The 20,744-nt window shown below is 42.8% G+C and overlaps 1 protein-coding gene across 1 annotated transcript; it reads left to right on the top strand.

Moving 5' to 3' along the window:
- The first annotated feature begins 949 nt into the window (after positions 1 to 949).
- Positions 950 to 19,894, top strand: LOC125746596 (secreted frizzled-related protein 1-like). Its single transcript, XM_049020760.1, has 4 exons — positions 950 to 1,428; positions 2,050 to 2,581; positions 7,869 to 7,949; positions 17,249 to 19,894. Exons 2-4 carry the CDS (start codon positions 2,056 to 2,058, stop codon positions 17,575 to 17,577), a joined length of 936 nt encoding a protein of 311 aa, XP_048876717.1. The 5' UTR covers positions 950 to 1,428; positions 2,050 to 2,055; the 3' UTR covers positions 17,578 to 19,894.
- The last annotated feature ends 850 nt before the right edge of the window (positions 19,895 to 20,744 follow it).

Genomic DNA, 20,744 nt, shown 5'->3' with positions numbered 1-20,744 from the left:
TTCAATAAAGAAAACTCCGAAACTCAAAAGAGCGATTATTATCATTATTGCTATTATTACTATTGTTAGGCCTATTATTACAATTGTGACCTCAATTTTTATTATTTACAATATTATAAAGTGTGCGTCATTGCATTTGCTGATGCAGTAGGGTTTATATAACTTAAGTTGTAGGACTCAGTTTTTAATTTTTCACAATGTTATTCACAAAATCATCATCATCAACAACAACAACAACAATAATAATAATAATAATAATAATAATAATAATAATAATAATACACATAGCAGAACATTTGTAGTTAAATTCCTATTCGGTCTACCATATGTCTTTGTAATGTATTTTTGTAATCTAATGTAATTCGCGTTGGAATCCATTTCAAAACGTTTTTTTTTTCACGGAAATTACCTCAAATTTCAAATTCGGACTCGAATAATCCGAGGCCTAAGACTGTAGAACAATAAGCACAAGCACTCTACAGCCGTTTTTTAAGTCCAGCCCGGCAAAGACGGACAAAGTAATCACATGTCACCTCATCAAGTGGTTCTTTTCTGCGAGTCACGGTAATGTTCATGCTTTAAGCTGATGTAGCTAATTTGTTACCCGTTTGAACAAAAACACGTGAACGTCATTCTGAGTCGCACGCAATGGCTCATAATAATAATAATAATAATAATAAACACATAAATAAAGAGGTCTGAGCTGTGAAATGTGTCAGTCATACTCAGTCCTTGCCTCCTTTACGTAATATAAGCATTTTGAATGTTTTTTGAATGTTTGCATTGTTTTGTACTCGATGGTTTGGTAAGTCTAGATGAGGTTAGTAATGACAGGCTACTTGAGAGTGCTAGTGATAACCTTTTATTTCACGAGTCATGGGGAATGCAGCAAACGCATTTATACTGTCTCAGAAAGCTGCAGAAACCACATCCGGCTTGACAGATATATATGACTTCTAAGTTGTTTCACAACAATAGACTGTTAATTATCGCAGTGTAGTAAAACCGAGATACTGCCGAAGCAGAAACATCTTCTCCACGAGTCCGCGGGACCCAAAACATCACTTCATCGCGCAGTTCATTTTAAAAAACGAAATGTACATTTATCCATTTGCCACCGCGTCCATATTCATGATAGATAAACTACATCATTTGCAAATGATGGAAACAATAAAGTAGAGCCCATTCTCCTTCCCAGTGGTTTCTAGTTATTTAAATTCTCAATCTGCATTCCAGCACATACAAATCATACACTCTTCAAAGTCCAGGGACTCCTAATAGGCTGTGAGGAGATCCAGATCCTCGGCTCGGAGGTGTTTTTCTTAATCTGAATATCAACGGCGTGATTAAAGAAACGAAGGAAAAGATATTCACGTCTGTTTTGAAAGTTTGGATGTAACAAGAACCTGCAGGTCACGATTTGATCAGGTAAGACCGTTTATTTATTTTACCAAATTTCTGCTGTTTCCCCTTTTGTTCTTTATCTCACAATAAATTCCGTATTCCGATAAATAAATACATTTCACGGGTTTTTCACTATTTACTCTGTCCGATGCATGCATTTTTTCAGTGATGATATTCACCACATTTAAAAATTAACGAACAGATCCAAAGTGACACCTCCGTAACGGAACAATCGTTGAACACTTTGCGTTACCGAAGCACATCAGTAAAATCCGACTCCTATAAGTTTCTCATAAACAGAGAATTGCGTCGAGCGTACACCCCGTTGCGATTTGCTTTACGTAAATCTAGCGCTCTCCAGCCGTGACAATAGCGTGCTAAATGAGCCTTTTGATTTACGTGTGCGTGTCAAAAGGCAACGGCGGTCTCCTATTGGCCAGGAGGTGCCTCCGAGGCTCCTCTTGTTCCTGGGCTGCGCGCGATTTACTCAATGACACCTAGGCGGTCGGTGTGGTCGGGTCCAGTCTGGTCTGTCAGCGCTGCACAGCCGCAGAGCAGGAGCAAAAACAGCGCAGCTCAGCCGTGGTTTTAACTCCTATTCAGCAAGTTCTCCACGCTCACTTTGACATCCCTCTTCCCCTGCAGGAGCAAATGGAGTGCTCTTCTCTTCTCCTCCGGAGACCGGCTGTTCTGCTTCAGGTCCTCGTTCTAACACTGGGCATAACATGCACCCAGACCTCCGAGGAGGAATTCATTACATGGAAGTCATATAATCCCCCCACCTATGGGAAGAAGCCTCAATGCATTGACATCCCCAGTGACCTGAAGCTGTGCCACAATGTGGGCTACAATCAGATGCTGCTGCCCAACTTGCTTGAACATGAGAGTCTGGCGGAGGTCAAACAGCAGGCGGGCAGCTGGGTACCTTTGGTGCACAAGGGCTGCCATCCTGGCACACAGGTCTTCTTGTGCTCGCTGTTCGCCCCCGTGTGCTTGGATCACCCCATCATGCCCTGCCGCTGGCTTTGCGAGGCTGTTCGTGACGGCTGCACCCCCATCATGGAGGCGTTTGGCTTCCCCTGGCCAGAGATGCTCTCCTGCAGCCAGTTCCCCAAAGACGATGAAATATGCATCTCCATGGGGCAGGCCAACTCCACGAATACCACGGTATTTTCAGGTAAGGTGCGACTTTCCGTGACCGGCATTCTGCGGCAGGTTAAGCCACGTTGGAAATGCCTGATTCGCCTCTCAGCAGACCTGCAGTGGGTCATGTCTGTGGTGCTGGCCAAAGCACGTATAGCAAAATTAGCTGGCCAGACTTACCTCTTTGTTTGTGACTGGATTGTAAGGTGTGAGTGGCACACAGTATGATTGATACTCAACCATTGATACTCATCCATAGTTTGTTAACTTGCAGGGTGACGGATTTGCAATACTTTTAGTAATGCAGAACCCTGCAAGATTTACGCTTTGAACTACTCAGAAGCACATAAGCCTGAAATTGTGTGAATTTCATTTTTCAGGCATGTATTTCTTACAAATATTTCTCACATAAACATTCTCACATTCGCAGAAATGGCCTTCATGTCCATGGCAATGGCTTTAATTAGGGGTCAATCAGAAAATAATTTTTATGACAACATTTCCACTAAATGTGTTTTAAGCTGTGTTTGGCAGTTTTTAATACCTTTTTCTTGGTGGGGGGGGGGGGGGGTCACCAAAACCCAGGGTCCTGAAAAGCAGTTTGTGAGTATCTGCCTGTATTAGGTCAGACAGCGCTCTGTCACTCCCGCTGGGAATGGTACGGCTGTTCTCATTGGCCGCACAGCAGCCCATTATTTGAAGTGTCCAGCTCTTGCCATCTTTCATATAAAATCTCCAACATGGTTCTAGGCCTACAGTGTTTCCTGGAAGAACAAAGAGGCTCGTTTCCAGAGCCTGATTTTATTTTTACTCCCATAAGTCTCATCTGAAATCAATATTATATTTGTTATCTAAACAGCTGGTAGTCATTCTCTTTTAGTCTTTTAGCAGGCTGCTTTGGGGGGGGGGGTGGTCTTCTGGTCATGTGATTTCTGTACCAGAACATGGGCACCTACAGTCGAGCACAGCACTCAGTGCTGCTGGCTGTAATGTCAGGCAGGAGCTGGATTTCATTACCTTGAGGGGTTATTCAGATATGAAAGGTAACTTCCCAGTGGTCCCCTTGGAGGACTGGCAGAAGGAAGAAGTGAGGGACAGCGTTTGTTTGTGATTCACAACTGATGACTTTGTCACCGCGAACTTGAATGTCTGTAGCAACTCAGCACCATAAACAAACATCAAAAGCTGAAAACGGAAAATGTATCTTGTTGGCCGGTTTTGGGGCTACGAGGGTCATGTGACTTTCCCATGATGTTAAGAGTCTAACTGTGTTCAGGGCTGTTTGACTTGTTCAGCCATTCCATCTGTGTTTATGTTAGAACACTATCCCAATCTGGTCCCTGGGGATCTACAGACGGTCCGCGTTTCAGCTGCGGCAGCTGGAAGGAAGCAAAAATGTGGACTGTTTGACAGGAGCGTATTCACAGAAGCTGGGGGTGGGCAGGTGGAATTCGGATCAGAGAGCTGCACTTTGGTCTATATTGTAAACGGCTCTATATTAATTAGCAGAATGCTGCTTTAGGTATCTCACAGTATCATCCTTAACCATTTTGCCTTGTTCCTGTGTTAGATAAGCAACAGAGGTCATGGGTGGGTGATAATTTATGCAAATCTGATGCAGATGGCAAAATAGCACCTTTTTAAGGTTCAAGGAGCGTTTTGTTTATCAAAGCCTTCTACACGCTGAAGCAATTTCCAGCAAACGGCTCATCCCAGATACTCAGTCAAAGGCGTCAAGCCATTTCCTCATAAATAAACAGTTTTACCGCGTTTATCTATTCAGATATTATCCACATCCTCCGCCCTATAGCACTTACCTTTTCGTGTAACTGTTCAGGATGAAGTTTGAGGGTGAGTAACTGGTCCACGATACTTAACCAAAAGATTATATCTGTATTTTGGGGTTTTAGAAAAACAGTTTTCATTTAAGCTATGCTGCCTGCTGCCATATGATTCAGAATGGATGACCTCACACAGTCCACATGTTCTTCTTATATTTTTGCCGTCTGATCCACCATGGAGCACAGCAGTTCACCAGAGTGACAGAAATGAATCCAATTTACAGCCGTGTGGAGGGAAGTGCAGTCGTGTCCTTTTTATGGGATGCTATACACACCCAACATGTATAAGGCAGGGTAATAGCTGGCTGTGATCGTGGCTTTAGCAGCATTTGGCTTCTGTCCCAGGTGATAATGTCAAAAGTGGGAGTTTCGTGTACAACCGTTTGGTTGGACGTCACCTGGCCTCACTCTGCGTTCTGTGATAAGGGAGGCACTCAGCTATGGGGGGGGGCTTGAGAGTCGATCCCTAGTGTGTCTTTTCAAACAGGATGATAAAGGGAGAGATGTGACCCTGTATCCTGCTGAACCGCTACCCGGTGGGGGCTGCTGGGAAGATCTTGAACCTTGGAGATGCATGTATGCCTCAGACTATTGATGTATGTATCAGACATGGGCCACGTAGTGAAAATTAACCCCTCCCTGCTTCGGTCGGCAAGTTACACGTGTGGGTGTTCGTTTTTGTCTGAAGATGTACATCAAATGATCTGTGTCCACCTGAGCTTCATGTCTGTGTGGTTAAATTGCTTCGACATGCTTTTGTCTTACGTGTTTACATCTGCTTATGCATCTTGCTTGGAGTTTACACAGGGGGGGTGATTTTGAATCCTCCTGTGCAGGTACAACAGCAGAATCCTGAGAAGTGAACCTGAAATGAAAAGTCCAGCCTTTCACCGCAGCACCCCCACAATTCTGTGGCATTGAAATGTGTGCGATTTGACACAGTTTCGAAACATTGTGCTTTTCCTGTACAGTAGTATAGGGCGGCAGATGTAAAGATGTTTTTGCGTCTCCTTGTAATGTATTTCAGGGCAACAGGAAAATACAGCTGATGGTTCGTAGTTTGGCTTTAATTCCCAGAATAATTTCCATTCTGTGTACACATATGGTTTGAAATCGTAATTTATCTAGCATCTCTGGTTCCAGAACTGCAGCTCATTTAATGCAGGTGGTATTTGGCTCAGCTGGTCCGGACGCTGTGCCTGCAATCAGAAAGATTGCCAGTTCAAATCCCAGTTCAGCAAAGTTACCTCACTGTTGGACCAGTTGCTCCATGGACTGTCTGACTCTGCTTTCTCAATCGCACGTCACTTTGGATAAAAGCATTTGCTAAATAAGTTGATGTACAGTTGAATGCGACACAGTTTAATGCACCTATTCATGAAACGTGAGAATACAGAGAAGAATCCCAGCTGACATGGACTAGTGCTTCGGCATGTTTTCTCAAGGGGAAGTATCAGCACGTCATTGAATGCGTGAATGCGGACAAAGGGGAGCGTGCAAAGGCGACAGCCAGGCCTTGTGTGTTGGCTTAACTGGACAGGCCATTTGTCCGCATCTCATACCGAGCCCTTCCTTAATTAGTACACTACTCACTGGTGCTGTTAGCCGTTTAGGTCCTTGATGTCTTTATCACCCTTTTGACAATGACATACTCGGTTTAGTGTGGAGAATGGTCGAATTCAGCAGGCTCGTGCCCTCCTCCCCCCCCCCCCCCCTTCGTGACTGAACTGGGACCTTGTGTATTGCCTCTCTTAACACCTCCCCCACCATAACACCTCCACCACCTTAACACCTCCAATAAGAAGCGGCAACCTTTAGTTCATCTGATTGGTACATAGAGATACCGTTGTTTGGCGTTTGGATTATCTGAAGGAAAAAGTATATATTCTTTATGTTATTCGTTATTAGTAGGATTGCACGTTGAACTTGAGAATTTTCAAATGGAACTTACTTAAAATGGAACTACATAATGCATATTTATGCAAGCTGATGCTAATGTTTGATGCTAACATAGCATGGCGATTGTCAATGACATGCTAGAGGGCATTTGCACATAGTACATCAAAATGTACACTGTGTGAAATAAATTTCTTTGGTTATACGTCACTGTTGCTCTCCAAACCTGGTGACACCCTCACCGAGCTGACCCTCCTATAGTGGAAGCCTGAAACCTGCTGAAACAGCCCTGTAACTAGTGCCTCTTCGCGGTACGGTTTGGGTACGGCTTGGTTCGTGTATGCTGGTGAAAAAGTACCGTCTGAGAATGACCCAGTGGCAACAGAAGTGCAGTAAAAGGAACATGTGTGTCCCTGCATTTTGGAAAGAAGAGAGGAAAAAAGAGAAAAAGAAAAGACAAAAGTGAAAGAAAGAAAGAAAGAAAGAAAAATAGAAGGAGAAAGAAAGGAGGGGAGCAATTGTTATTATTGTATTCCTCAGACAGGGAAAATATGGCTAGTAACATTGTAAAAGCTAAGGAATGTCGACGTCTGACTATCTTCCTGAGTCTCTCCTTCTGGCTGCCTCTTGCTGTGTCCGTGTCTGATTAGCAGAGCCAAATGTGGCAGGTCTCTCTGCACCCCTGAGATTCACCAGCTTTCCCCATGTAGACTTGGTGAACTAAGCCAAACCTACCCCCCGTGCCTCAGTTTTCACTCATGCTGAGCAGACTGCATGTAATTTACGAACTGAACTGCTGCCACAGCCGGACATCTTAATTCAGATGCGATTCAGTAATGCTTCCTCAACTGTACAACAGCAAACAACAGCCTGGGACTTGGACAGGCTTCTAATTCTACTGCTATGCCCTTAACCGCCATTCCCCCTGCTGGCCCTAGTGGGTAATGCTGAACTGTGTCCAGTGCTGTAATTACTGTAATTCTGCGAGTCAAAGCAAGTAATAAACACCCAAAAAGGAGTTTTTGAACATAAAACTGCAAACTTTGAAGGTATCTTAACGAACAATGCAGTAATAATGTGCAGTTTCAGGCACCTTCAGAGGAGCCTGATGAGGTGTCCAGCTCACATTGGCACACAAACAAAGCTCCAGGCGCTCTTTATTGTTCACTTCCCGAACACACTCCTCCCAGCTTGCACAACAGGGGAAATGCTTTCTGAATTTCGTTATGGTATCGCAGAAGTATTTAGGATGAAACCTCTGTGCCGGAATGAGTCTCGGTTTGGCAAGTACATGGAACTTTAAAACATAAACATCCGAATTTGATCAGGAAGCCCACGTACGTTAGCGTGGAGTCCCGACCAGCCCCCCCTCACCCCCGTTTTGGGTGTCGATGTCAGCGGGCGGCACGGATGAGGGTGCTAGATTTGCATCTGCTGGGACAATCGCTGCCTTCTGTGTTTTGGAAAGCTGCTGGTTTGTATAGACCAGCCAACAGGACGGAATAACACAGGAGCGGCATCCCCCCTACCCCCTCCCTCAGTGCCCCCCTCCTAACCATATCCCCATTTCTCCCTCTTTCACAGACACAAAGCCTGTCTGCCCACCATGTGACAACAAGTTGAAAATGGACATCATTCTGGAGCACATGTGCGCTAGTGAGTTCGGTAAGCCACCTCGCCCCCCCGCCACATTTCCAGGTTCCATAGCAGGGGAAAGGGCTTCGGCGTCTAAATACATTCCAAGAACAGAGGACCCTCATAGCCTCCAGTGAGATGCTTCACCTGACTTGCTTTGGTGAAAATTTCCAGCTGTATAAATAGATGAAATTGATTAAATGTTTATTGAGCAAGAATATAATGGTACTTCATTTGCCATTTGTTCAAGCAAATGCTTGGTGTTTGGCTTTCACGTTTCTAGTCTTCCACTGATATGAGACACACGGATATGTAGGCGGCTGCAAAGCTTGGGGTTAGAGTGCCATTTTTTTCCAGTATGACGGTGCTGTTTTCACAGTTAAGGCCCTTGCTCAAGGGCCCAATCATTATATGATTACTTTACTGGCCATGGGACTCAAGCCAGTGACCTTCTGGACAGAACTGCAGAATACTCACCCACAGTCATATCCAACCCCAGCTTTTGTGCCACAACACCCAGGGAGCTGGTGAAGTGTGGGGCGTTACCTGTGATAGATGTCACATGCTGGGATTAATGGGAGGGGCTTTTGGGGAAGATCCACATCCTGTTTGCTCAGACAGATGAAGTCCCACCTTCAATGAGTAATGCGCCGAACCGTTTCCTGCAGCAGGCATGTTTAATTTTTCAAATTAACGTGACACAAGGATTTTCATAATTACCGATTGGGCTTGACAGTTTGGCCAATCAGCTCAGGACGAGAACAAAAAAAAAAAAAAAAAAAAACTGGGATTAAACCTAATCCTGCGAGTTTCTGCAAGAGGAAAGGGAGAGAAGATTAAAATGGATCACATGTGTTATGACCTCAGCAAGGTAACAAAGGACCAGAGGAAAGCATAGATACCAAACTTTGTTGTGTTTGAAGAGCTTAATGCTTGGTGCTGCCTACCTCTCAGGGGCCTAAGAGTGACTAAACAGACAAAGCAGCCCTTTACCCCTGAAGGCACACTGTCTATGGAGAACTACAGATCTGGAACCAAAAAGAACTTCATGAGAGATCAAAAAGAAACTTAAAATGTTTCTCTTCCCCATCTCTTGGCAGTCCTCTCCCCCTTTCCCTGCTTAACGATCCCCCCACCCCAACATCCTCTGCCCAGTCAAGTGAGATGCAGGAGTGTGGAGGACTGCCTCTGATTACCGAAGAATTTACGAGACTTTGAGCAGTCTTAAGTCGAGCCATTTCATCAGGTCTCAGTGCCTGGCAGGTCTGGCCAGGATGGGGGGGGGGGGGGGGGGGGGTGAGCGCACCTTTCTTCTGCCATGGTTAGTGGAGGCAGGGTAGTGTGCATGATCTCCCTCAATCTGCATTCCACAAGATGCCATGTAGATGTCCCGTTGCCAGGTCTCCTTCCACGGTGACGTTCCAGAGGGTTAAGTTCTGGGAAATCTTTCAGTGATTCTTTGTTTGAATCCGGGATTCACAGCACAACTTTTGGCAGATTTAGCAGATGTTTTTACCCAAGTACGCCTAAATAAAACTCACTCTGAGATACATGAGGGGCATGAACGACCCCAGAGGTATCCAGCATAGGGGCAAAGAAATATCCAAGTGCTTCGCATGGAGAAGGTGTGAGTGTTGGGAGGTGCAGAGGGAACACGCTGCTCTTAAGGGTCACGGTCTGGACAGACTAGCTGTGGAGTCCCTTATAAGTTTGGGGTCATTAACTACAACCCCCACCGCTATTTGGGGCTTGTTCTGTAGCCTTGATAAAGCCATGTAAAGTTCCATCTAGCTCTTTAAAGGTGTAATACCCTGTGACGAATGAATTGGGTGTAATTCCCCACGACACTTACACCCTTCATTAAGCAGCTGTCCTGGGCAATAAATTATGCCCCCCCGGCATCCCAGCAGCTTTTACTCCCTCCCATTTGGCCACCCAGGTCAGTTTCCACCTCCTTCCCAAGATGCAACTTACATTTGGACATGCAGTTCAGTCACTGAAGACTCACTGGGCGGGCCAGGGCTTTGGGGGTGGGACATAGAGGGACTTTTTTTGTGAAGAGATGGTGGCAGAGAAAGTCTGATGTCATAAAATGGAACCAGAATCCCATTTTCAGTACTTTGTTGCTGTGTCATTGTGCCACATATGATTTCCATCCTCCGTCCTCTTTCCATATCTTCCATTTGTTTTCAATAATTTGCATCATAGTTATACAATAGTAGAATGTGTGTGTATGTGTGTTTCTTACGCACAACATGCACGCCCTTAAAACCATTGTGAAACTCAATGCAAATATGGTAGCGAACAAGAGCTTGGCATGCAGGAGATGAAAGGGCACTTTTTAAATACCTCCATACCTCCAGTCTCCTCATCATCCCCCCATCTAATTGTGATGGATAGACTTGTGCGTGAGTGTGCTCATAGTTTTATTTTTTTAAAATTCAAGGTGCTAGGCCTCAAAAAAGTCAGATTTTGCACAATAAACTCATATTCTATTTGTTTTCAGCAACAATATCGGAACCCATCGTCTTTTAGCTTTGTTTTGCCAGGAATGTTCTTGCTAATTCTTTGAGCAGAAATGTTCCTAGAGGGCCTGGATGTCACCCAAGGACCCAATGGTGAAATTACTTCGTTTGGCACAAGATTTAACCTGGACCACCACCCTATTTTATATCATATTATCCATCGTTGTTGCTCTGTGTCATTTTTCATGACTGCTCCATGACTTATGCATGGTTAATGCATGATTTCCAAACACAAACAGTGTATTTGATTTACCATTTGGTGCTTATGGTTTTCCAACGCAAAAACTGATTTTTTTTTTTTTCTTTTTTTTTAAAATAAGGTTGGTTTTAACATTTGGCCATGGAAATAGCATATATTTGGTAATAGGCAATGGGTAATAGGCAAACTACTTGGTCACACTAACAACCTACTGATGTTCACTAATTGAGAACATTGATGTGTAAAACATCAAAAAGCACAGCTCAATAAAAATGTCATTTTTGTTCCAATTAGTGGCTTCGCTTACAGGTGAACACTCCTCCAAATGAGCTTAGCCGAAGTCCCAAACAAGAAGCTCTGTTCCTACGCTGGACGTGAACGGGCCTGACAAACAAAAGAAACAGCACTTTTAAAAAACAGAGCAGTTTGCCAGACTAAGATTATTCCTGCCATATGTAGAATTGTGGGCTTTAGCAAAATCAGGCTTTGGAAGAGGAATTGTGACCCAGCATTCGGGCTCCTGCGCTGACAGCCCGTTTATGCTACTGGCATGGCTTCGGCACGCCCCAGTGCCTGTCCGGTGGCAGGTGGGGGCATGTTATGTGGCAATTGCCCCCAACCCGGCTCCAAAACTCCATTTACAAAACAAGTAGTAGCTGTGACCTGAAGGTGCACAACTAATGAATTAATGACTTAATAAGTGGTGTGACACAATGAATGACCTAATGAGTTAACAAGTAAGGCTGTACCATGGATGAATTACTGTGGCTGGGAACAGGATTGGGCATCTTCACGTGGGGGAAAGAGGTATGTTATATCAGACGGCACAGTGTGCTGCTCCGTCTTACTGCGTCTGGCTGTGTTGACTATGTTTTGCTGTGCATTTCAATATTTTTGGCCACTCATAATTGTTGTGGTGCATGCATTTTGATGTACAGGACACTGCCTTGTGTTTCGCTGTGTTACAGTGTCCTGTTGTCCCTGTGTTCCAGTTCGGTACAGAGCGCTGCCGTCTGTTTTCCTGTGTTACAGTGTATTACAGAGCACTGCAATGTGTTTCCCTGTCTTACAGTGCATTACTGAACATTGCAGTGTGTTTCCTTGTGCCCTCCTTACCTCACTGACACCTAATGCTTAAACAGCCTGCCTCTCAAAGGGCCTTCTGCTGCTGTTAGTGCATCACAACGAACGTTTATACTGTCCAACAGGGCTTTGTATTTTTGTTCACTTACTGGGCACAAGGACACTAGTGATTTCTACTCACTAGCATGATGACTGCGCAAGTCTCGACGGGGATTTTCAGGTCAGATTTAATGCTGAAGGCTGTTAACAATGAAATGAAAAACACTTTTCAGAACTTGACCTGGACCAGAGTTTGGCTTGGATTTGTCCAAACAGGCAAGGCAGGACCTCCAGGCAGTTAAGTCCTACACTATAAAAATGTTACAAGAGTTGACAGTGAGAGGGTTCATTCAAAGTCCAGGCAGAAAGGCCTACGCAGTGTAAAAATCTTAAGCTCTACTGTGAATAAACCGCATTTTTAATTCTTTCTGGGTTGCCAATGGTATCGCTATTCATTAAGTGTTACAGCTCGAAAGATAAAAGAGGCGTGGTGATGTTCTTTAGTATTATGCTCCTAGTATGGTAAAAATAGTACACATCTCATTACATCAAACAAACATTTATACACACAAAGTTATGTTCAAGCTTTACAATAATTTGAATTGTGTATGACTATGAGCATGTTCTCTCCACAGCCAAACAGTGGATCCTAAATGAAATTTCAGATTTTTGCTGACTGTCGGTGATGCTCAGTCCCTGTCCGCTCTGCACCTTCTGGGTATAAAGCTGGACCAGTAAGGTAGCGTGACTACAGCCAGTTTAATGAGATAACATGACCTCGAAATCTCTATCTGCTACACCATTAAAATTAAAACTGTAAAATTCCTTCTGAGCAGTCTTATTTTAATTTTCCCAGATCAGCATATGTCAGATCACTGTGAAAAAAGTTTAATACATCATATAAAAATTATATTCTGGAAAAAAATTTATGGGTGTCTTTTGACGGGTGAATCATTTAAGGGGTGAATGAAAATAAAAGTCGGTGTTGATTTAAATTTTGATTCACCTTTAGAAATTCCTGAAATGAATTGTCACAGTAACCAGCACAGGGGATAAAACATGTGTGTCTGAATTTCGTTTTCAGCTCTTGATCAAAATAAATTAAGGTTTGTTCAACAACAACAAACTTTGTTGTTGACATGGTCATATGTATATATATATATATATATGTATATATATATATCTATATATATATATATATATATCTATATATATATCTGCACAGTCAAGTCTACCTGTATAGATGCATGCTGAACTACGGCAGGGATGCTTATAAGTGTGTTAATTATACTCCCCATCTGTTCTGCTTTATTTCTGTGGCTGGGTCTCATCTAGCGGTTTTCATTGAACCAGTTTCAACATAGTTCAACAAGACAACCTGTGTTAAACACAGTTCATTTAAATGAACAATGCAACAGTCGTGTTATTGAATTGTGATGTTGAGACATAAATACAATGCTTGCCTTCCATTGATAATGTAGTTTTAAAAATAAGCTCTTTTGCAAAACAATTCCACATAAATCTAGAATTATGTCCATTAAACATAACAATCTATTTTGTAATGATTTGTAACTATTTCATAACTTCCTGTCCACGTTATCGATCCACCCACCCTAAAACCCATAGCTGCATAAAAAGTGAAAGATCTTCTTTAGGAAAAATAAATTAATCCTGCTTCAAAATTAAGATATTGATGCTTGATTGAGAATATATAGAAAGTTATGAGGTTTCTTTGATATACGCATAATTTGCCAATATAGAGTGAGAAAGAGCTTGTATGGATATAAGCCTGTTTTTGATCATATTTTATGTCCATAGCATTTCCCTGTTGTTTTATATTTGCAATGCTGTACAGAAATGTATGTCAAGTTTGGCTGTTTTGCCCTTAGAGAAAAGGGCATTGTAGTTTCTGTTTAACAGACAATAGGCCTAATCAGAAACAGTTTCAGGTGCACAAATGTGGTGTTGGTATCGGTGATGTGCTATTTGTGAACTTTTTTGTTTTGTATGCAATACCGTGTCAAGTATTTCGCTAAAACAGTATTCACTGCGCTGCAGGCAAAATGTTTATTGTGCGGTAGCAGATCAGCATGTTTAATAAGTATGACGTTAGTGCCTAGAATTACCACAGGCGAGCTTTAATGGTACATTTTTAAGTGACTGAGTCATAGGCGTTTTTAAAAACTAGCTGTTTAATTGGGCTGATTGGCAGGATGAAGACATCTGCGAAGCATAAACATTGATTCTAACAGGCTTTTTAAAATACCCACTTGGATGTGGTCATGCTTTAATGCTCGGTGTTTGAGGAGAGTGTTTCCGTATAGTCCAAAACAAGATGTATATTTAAATTTTATATGTATCTGTATACGGATGTGGTGGTGCAAATAAAGGGAGGAAACGATGTAAAATGTGATAATGAACATTATGTACAGTATCTTATGCTCAGACACACAGCAAGGCAGTGTGCACTGCCCAGCAGAATTACCACTGCACACTGCGTTTGTGGCCCTGTCACCCACAGGAATCGTTTGCCGATCCCCATAACTTGCTGTCTGCCAAAAAGATAAGTTCATGAACTAAACTTTCTGCTATCGGCTGTATTTTTGTTAATGTCACATTTAATCAAAGCAAAACTCCGTCATTTTTATGTGGTTTACAATGTTCAGCATTGCAAGAATCCAAACAGAATCCCACATATTTAGTTTTTTTCAGGCAATAAAATGGGAATAATGGGTAGTAAAATTTTATTCCCCATCGACATATTTTTTAAACAAGACATCTAATGCATTAAAAGCAAAAGGCCAGTTTTATGTGCATGAAATAATATATCTTTACTCAGATATCTTATGAAAGATATTTTTGAAATATAATTTTGGGATGCAGTTCTCCTTTAAGACCAAGGAGATGCCTGCCTATTGTAAGGAAATATTGAATTGCGTTTTAAGAGTCCGGCTTTGGACCTCAAGATTTTGGCTGCCAGGGTAGGTGTCACTCTAGAAGATAGCTGGTTCTATAAAAAAGGTCAAATGTACGTTTTATATCTCTTAAAATGGTTTAAAATGTTTAAGAATGGCCTAATGTTAATACAGTAACAATAATATAAGTTAGGTTTTTTTCTTCACATTGTAATATATTGCTTTTGTGTTAAAAAATTCACATAGTTTTTTATTTGGCCATTGAAAGTGGCCCTGTCCCTTTCACTATAGGTACACGCCTTGGAGGTGGACGGCACAGAAGGTCTGTTCTCGGCCATGTGCTCTGGAGTTAACAAAAGCACCCGCCTCTCTTCTGCCTCCTCACAGATAAGGGAACTCGTTGCGGGTCTCAGATCCCCGGTTCTCTAGGCTCAGGTCATACTCAGAAGGGCAGCTTGAGGTCACAAATGGGTTCTCATTCGCACCAAACCTAAAACCACAGAACTTTAAGCACTTTCCTAGAAAATTGAACCTGATTATGAGTCATTTGTTTTTACTCGAAACTGTGATTGATCCTTGTGTACAGTGCTTATACAATCGAGAGGAAATTCCCCCCTGTGCAAGGACAGCTTTACCAAACAAAGAGATAAGTGTTCCAGACTAATGTTTAACACAGCGCTGCTTAGCGCATGATGAATTCCCAAGGGGGTGAGGAAAACTCCAGAGGTTCAAGGGCAGTCATTGGGCAGGCCATGTGTGAGCTGTCCTCATCCTTACTCACCAGGTTCAACTTATGAACAAGCAGCTGCTTAGATCGTAGGCCATATAATAATGAAAGCATTGGTAAATTCTGACAGTGATATATATCTCTTACTCTGCGTTTAATTTAAATGGGGGTAAAAAAGGTTAAAGGTGACCATTTTTACGAATAAAGCTCTAGGGGAAAGTCATTCCTGTGATGGAGCACTTCCTTGGACAGGGTGAATGTTTGATTTGCTCGCTTGTACTTTAAGTGAAATGTCAAGGAGAGGCTACTGTGTCAGCTTCCGTTCAGGTGGAGGGTTAGTTATTGAACCATGGGGGCCAGGCTTGGAGGATGAGAGATTGAGAAATGCTGAGCTTGGGGATGTTGGGCAGGAAGTTGGTTGTTGGAAGGGCTTATTTCCATTCCCTAATGTTTTGAGTTGAGGAGAGCTCCTCTGACTGAAGGGGATGAAGGAACTGTGGCACGGTCTTGTGACAAGAAGAAATCAGAGGGCAGGAGAGATTAGAGGGACACAGAAGTGTAGATTGCCTTTCACTGTTGAAAGGAACCAGGGCCACAGTGAAGCAAGCCAACCAAATTGCCTTGCGTTTCAGATAACACCCGGTCTGGTCCACCCTGATGTGTTTTAAGGTGAAGGGTCATCAGATAACTGGGTGGTACATGGCCCGGGTTAGCTCAGGGGGACTCATGTTATGTGTCTAATCTTCGTTCCTTTGTTCCGATCCTGGCATGTCCAGGCTCCTATTCAGCGGCCTCGGGCGAGGCAGACCTTTCAGGCGTTCAGCGGTTGATATAGGAGAGGCAGGGACATATTTCAAGTGGTGATCCCTTTGGTTACATTACGGCTGGAGGTGCTGAGAGACCTCCATTGGGAAATAAATTCCCCAGATAACGGATTCCACCTTGATGGTTTCTTCATTGTCAATTCAGTCAGAAAACAATACCGGATACCTACCTCTGTCTCTCTAAGCCCGTTTCCTTAATTATCTGTCTCTTTCCTCTGGGCAGAACTCCTTTTTGACTGATTGAGCCCATTGTTGAACTATCTGGGCTTTGGCATTGACACCCCTTGCACGTGACCCCCTCTCACCCTCAACAGTCTCACGTGAAGACCTTTGCCCCCTCCTCCAGGATCTTGCAGCTTGCGTTCTAATTAAAGCACTCCCCTGAGCCACATTACCTCACCATATCCATTGTGTAACTTTTCAAAATGACTGGAATGTTTATACTAAGGCAGATCATCTATAATTGATCTCAATGGTCTAAATTGACTCTTCTTTTGAAAGCAAGAACTTATGTGTTTGTAAGTGAACCTTTAACAGCATCTTTGAACAGAGTAATACGACCCACATTACAAATGATACCCTTGCATGCAACCCAAGAACTGAACAGAAAACCTAGAATTTGCTCAACCTTCCTGTGAAGTTGATAATAGGATAGGAAGGATGATATAGTTCATGTCTGAGTTCTGACGCCTTGATCATGGCTTCCTTCATGAGTATTATTAGTACTATTGATAACACAGTAATTTCTGACATGGTGGCTGGACACTTGCTGATGACTGGGGAAAAAAAACGCTGCATGAGACAGTGGGGGTTTTGAGAACCCTCATTTCAAAGCGTTTCTTTATACACTATGAGTCTGAATGAACCTGGGGGTATTTTGTAAGTGTAAGACTTTGATGACTCAAGCTTTGATAATTTGTCCTCGGCACATGTAGCCCTACCTTTGTGGATATCCGATCAGAAGATGACCTCATTCCTGATGCCTGCTGTTTTTTTTTTTGCTGATTTCTCTTCTAGCCATCAAGACTAAGGTAAAGGAAGTGAAACTGGAAAACTCAGATCGCAAAGTCATCCTGCATAAGAAGAAGAAGGCACTGAAGTTGGGAAGCTTGAATAGTAAAGAGCTGCGGAATCTGATGCTCTACCTGAAGAACGGGGCCGACTGCCCCTGCCAGCAGCTGGACCCCCCGACCAACAGCAACTACCTGATCATGGGCCGCAAAGTGGACAAGAAGTACATTCTGACGAATATCCAAAAGTGGGAGAAGTCAAGCAAGGAGCTGAAGAAGGCAGTGAAGAGGCTGCATACCCACAAGTGTCCAGCTTTCGAGACGGTCTTCAAATGATCAGCCATTCTGCCATCTTTCGAAAGAACTTGCACAACCTAAAACGTTTGTCTTCTGCTTTTTATTTTTAAAGTATATATAATTATATAAATATTCAGATTTTACTCTTGTAGCAGATTGTACCTTTGCCGTGTATTATTGTAAGTTTGTTGGCCTTTCCTTGATTGATTGTATCATACCATGTAACTTGCCAGAGATGTGACCGTGTCCCACATCCAGGGGTGATGTGATGGTGCTGGACGAGGCCGAGCAGCATAACCTCCTGCCTCCAGCATTTCCAGTCAGACCAGTGCTGGACATCATTGCTAACATTAGAGCAAACTTGATTCTAGTATGGACTCCTCGCTTGATGGGCACCTTTTTGTTTCCTGTCAGTGTTTCTTAGCTGTCAGTTCTTTATGTATTAACAATACTTCCAAAAGGTTTGAAGTTATACAGATAGTATTCTTGCTGTCTAGCAGCAGGCTGTTTAATTAATGAGTTGAAAAGGAGCAACTCTGTGTCTCCTCTTTTGCGGTTTGTCTAGACATTAGCTCTGGAGGGATTTGTTAGACTTGCTTGGTTTGTTTTCAGCCACATCTGTTGCCTTAGCTGGGCCTTGGGAAGGGTGTCATTGGCAGAAAATGTTTTTTATTGTCATTGTTTTTCACTTGTGCCGTCCTTAAGTGACATCAGGATTACATGAATCATGTGACATGAGACACTATTCACACAATAGACGACTATATATAACAGTATAGGAGTACAGCCTGGCTAGCGGATGTATTACCGTTTTAATACATGCTTCACTTACACTTATTCATTCCTATTGTTTTCGTTTCTTTTCTGTGATTCACTGTAACTTGATTTTCTCGCTTAAGGGGCTTGATGCATAAAATTAGTGCTGCACTACGATTTTATTTGAATCTTCTGGAGGGGTTTGCTTTCATTTTTTTTTTCTGCCTGTCTGTTTGTGTTTTTCATGTTTGTTATAAAGTACCTGCCAATACTGTGAAACACTGTTAAAACTTTGTTTCTCCCCCCCCCCCCCCCCGAAAACTGATTGTTTATTGCCAAATTTTTATTCCAGTTGTTTCCAAAAAGTCATTATCCTGTTGTAAATAGTGACTTGGCAGGAATGTTGTTTTTTCGCTTATGCATGAAATGGTTTGACATTGTCGGTGTGATCATTAAGCAAAAACAAACTAGTTAACCAAAGGTAACCAGGAAAAAAAAAAACTTGTGTTATCCTCAGGATCAGCCACACTTATGGCTCTGCTGGGAATTGCGACTATGGGCGACTAGCAGTTTCAGGAGAAATTGATGCCTCACAAGTTTATAACACAGTTCTGGGAACTCTGTGGTGATGCCCTGGGGAATGGAAAGGTCCACCCAAGTTAAGAATGCTGTGCCTTCATCCAGTAGTTCCTGAGGTCAGGGTAGCACTGAATCGCATATCTTTCCTACCATCTTCAACCAAGAAAAGCTGCCAGGTGATCTTTCACATCAGCAGCCTGTGACCATGAGGAGTTAATTGGTGATGGGGTTAATGTCAGTGACCTCACAGTCTGCCTCTGTGCCTGCAGTGGGTTTAATGGAAAGACTGTAAAGGCTTTCAGAGTGGCAGTCACACACAGGCTTTTACAGTGGTTAAAGGTTTTGTAAAACCCTGGAAAAAAATCACCTTTGCTCGTGATTAAAGCCCAAACTGAATTTAGTTGCTGACCATTGGCTACCACAACGCACTGAATGTTAGTGACCCCCGTCTGGTCAACTGTGGAGTGAGCAGCATAATCTGGTCTTAATTTAGTTCATAACTGAACTTTGTAATGCATTCCCATTAAGAATGTATTGTTGAATAGAGTCAACTGATGGTGATCAGGACTTTGGGGTGTATATGGTGGGGGCGTTCCTGTTAAACTGAGGATACACTTTATCTGTGTCTGCAGCATCATGCAAACACCCAGTGGATCTAACCTGAATTGCAATGGGGCCTGTTACTGTGTTTGTTGCCGACTGTTGGATTGTACATGAAAAGTCTAAGAATTATAAAAATGTTGAAAATCATGGAATAACTGTGTGGGCCTTTCCCCATGAATTCAGCCTTCAATGAGCTTATTACATGACACCGTGACAAAGAGCTGTGAAAAAGAAGAGTTTTTCTTTATTCCTCAGATTTAGCTCTTTGGGGGCTTGTTACCTGCAATCTGCCTGATTATGTTCAGCTGTTAGGTACAATAACAGCATCAATACCCACCACATATCATTCTGTCCTTATCTCCTATATCATTTTTTGAATGTAAATTAAAATAAATAATTCACAAAACAAATGCTAAAAGGGACTGTTTTAATGCGCACTTCATTTCAGTTCAATCTGTAGGTTAATGAATAGATGAAGAAGTTAGTATAGTTAGGATATATTAGATGATAAAATAATAAAATAAACTTACATGCAATGAAATACTTATCATGCAAAACATGCATATGCCACAGCATTGTCTGCTAGAAATGAAGACTTCTGGTTTAAATCTTGAGGACCCTGCTTTGAGAAAAATACTCAACTTGAATTTTAATAAAATATAAAGCTATACAAACGCAGTGACACTGAGTTTGCCTTTGGAGAAAAGCTTCAAATCTGCAACTAATAGTACAATCAAGAAAATATGACACTGATAGCAAAATATTGGCTGTTTTCAGTGAAATGTAGAAATAGATGTTTAATTTGCTAAGGGCATGTTGACAGGATGAAACGATAAACATGGTACTAAAAGAGGAATAGAAGGTGGCGGTAAATGTGTTTAGCGCTCTGCTGAGAGGTGCGTGCCTGCGATGGTGTGGAAACAGAGGCACCGTGTGCTTAAGGATGTGCAGGAACCTGGGGGCCCCCCGCTCCTGTGCTTTTCTGGGGAGCTCTGATTAAAAAGGTAATCTATCAATGCCTGCGGTGAGCTGTCACCCCCGCCGAAGCGCTTGGGGAGCAAACAGCCTGCTCATTGTGCTCCTCTGGCTCACTGTCGGCAGCAAGGCCGCCCTGGCTTGTGAGCCCCCGCCCCCATATGCAGCTTTTTCTCGGGGGAAAATAAATAGGCACAGTTAACCAGTTAAGCGTCAGCTTTGGGAGAATATTCAGTAAACTGGCTATTCACTTTATTGCTCTTAGGCAGGTTCAGAGTCTGTTCCAGACCTGG

The sequence above is a fragment of the Brienomyrus brachyistius genome, chromosome 7 (assembly GCF_023856365.1).
Source record: "Brienomyrus brachyistius isolate T26 chromosome 7, BBRACH_0.4, whole genome shotgun sequence".
Lineage (NCBI taxonomy): Eukaryota > Metazoa > Chordata > Actinopteri > Osteoglossiformes > Mormyridae > Brienomyrus > Brienomyrus brachyistius.
Note: the sequence above shows the minus strand (reverse complement) of the source record. Positions and strands in the feature narration are given on the sequence as shown.